This window comes from Volvox carteri (genome assembly GCF_000143455.1).
Source record: "Volvox carteri f. nagariensis unplaced genomic scaffold VOLCAscaffold_20, whole genome shotgun sequence".
Classification (NCBI taxonomy): domain Eukaryota; kingdom Viridiplantae; phylum Chlorophyta; class Chlorophyceae; order Chlamydomonadales; family Volvocaceae; genus Volvox; species Volvox carteri.
In genome coordinates this window covers 699,034-700,551 of record NW_003307563.1, presented here as the reverse complement: position 1 = coordinate 700,551, position 1,518 = coordinate 699,034, and the positions used below count along the sequence as shown (strand labels likewise).

Sequence of the window (1,518 nt, the reverse complement as noted above, 5' to 3'; positions counted from 1 at the left end):
GCCTAGTCGAGCTTCGTCTGTCCATGAATGAGATGGACATAAAGCTGCACAACCTGTTGCACCTGGTGGATTCCATAAAGAACATCGGTAAGGAATGTGCCGCATTGTGTAGGCCATGCCGTGTTCAATGCACTGAGACATGTGATGTGCTGTGTGTGTCAAGACGTGGGATACCGCACACACACTGTACTGCACTCCTGGCACTCCTGCCTCCCTAGGGCCCCTTTTTGCGGCATCCATGTTCCCGCCGGAGAGTATCTGGGGCCAGCTAGGCCGTTGGGCGCACAGCAAGGTGCACATGGAGCCCTGCATGTTCTTCAACGCGTTGGACAAGGAGGTTGTGCTGCATCTGAGGGCGTCAACTGCAGCACCCCCAGCAGCTGACAGCGAAACAGCCCCTGTGCCGCTAACAATGTGGCAGCCTGAGGACTTTCTTCTCCGCCGTGAGCACCCAGCTTACCTGGGCCGGGTGGAGCGGATCGACACACTCAGTGGCTCGCAACTGGCCTCATTACGGAGGTTTTACAACCTGTACAGGCCGGCAGCTGCTGAATGGCCAGCCAACTGTGTGATTGAGGCGACAGCCAAGTTCCTCCGCTGGGCCTGGGCTGGCCCGCTGGCGCTGGAAGCTGGAAAATGGTTTCTCTCTCGTCCTGCCCCCGAGGATCCAACCATGTGGTTTGGGAGAGTGCAGGGCATCATCGCTCACGTTGGACCCGACGGCCGAGAGCGTGTCGTGCTGATGGCGGATTGGTTCCCCGCAACAGTTGACACGACCATGCGGTGCCCAGTGGTGTCGAGCATGCCAGTCGTTCACCCTGATGGACCATGGTGGTTCGCGGAGACTGTTGTGCCGTGGGACTGCTGGGCTCTGCCACACCCCAGGCGTGCTGGATCGCAGGTCCTCCTGGCGAGGCACTGGCATATCACCCGCCACCTGCCACCATATCCACGACTGTGAGAATCTGCGCCTGGTATGCATGCATGCATGGAGAGGGGTCGGGATCGAGGGATGAGGTGAGGAAGGCGGCGGGGAAGGAGGTGGCAGGGGAGGAGCCGGCGGGGAAGAAGGCGGCAGGGGATGAAGGCGGCAGGGGAGGAGGCGGCAGGTGAGGAAGGCGGCGGGGAAGAAGGCGGCAGGGGATGAAGGCGGCGGGGGAGAAGGCGGCAGGGGATGAAGGCGGTGGGGAAGAAGGCGGCAGGGGAGGAGGCGGCAGGGAAAGAAGGCGGCGGGGAAGAAGGCGGCAGGGGATGAAGGCGGCAGGGGAGGAGGCGGCAGGGGAAGAAGGCGGCAGGGGATGAAGGCGGCGGGGAAGAAGGCGGCAGGTGAGGAAGGCGGCGGGGAAGGAGGTGGCAGGGGAGGAGCCTGCGGGGAATAAGGCGGCGGGGAAGAAGGCGGCAGGGGAAGAAGGCGGCAGGGGATGAAGGCGGCGAAGAAGAAGGCGGCAGGGGGTGAAGGCGGCGGGGAAGAAGGCGGCAGGGGAAGAAGGCGGCGGGGATGAAGGCGGCGGGAAGAAG

At 63.4% G+C, this 1,518-nt stretch overlaps 1 protein-coding gene across 1 annotated transcript in view; it reads left to right on the top strand.

Annotated features, from left to right (window-relative positions):
- Positions 1-238: 238 nt before the first annotated feature.
- The window catches only part of VOLCADRAFT_104850 (uncharacterized protein), a gene marked incomplete at its 5' end in the record, with an annotated part of 6,524 nt that continues 5,244 nt past the window's right edge, over positions 239-1,518 (top strand). The window contains one exon of the mRNA XM_002950800.1: positions 239-901. Coding sequence (XP_002950846.1) covers positions 239-901 — 663 coding nt within the window. The remainder of the gene's footprint in view (positions 902-1,518) is intronic.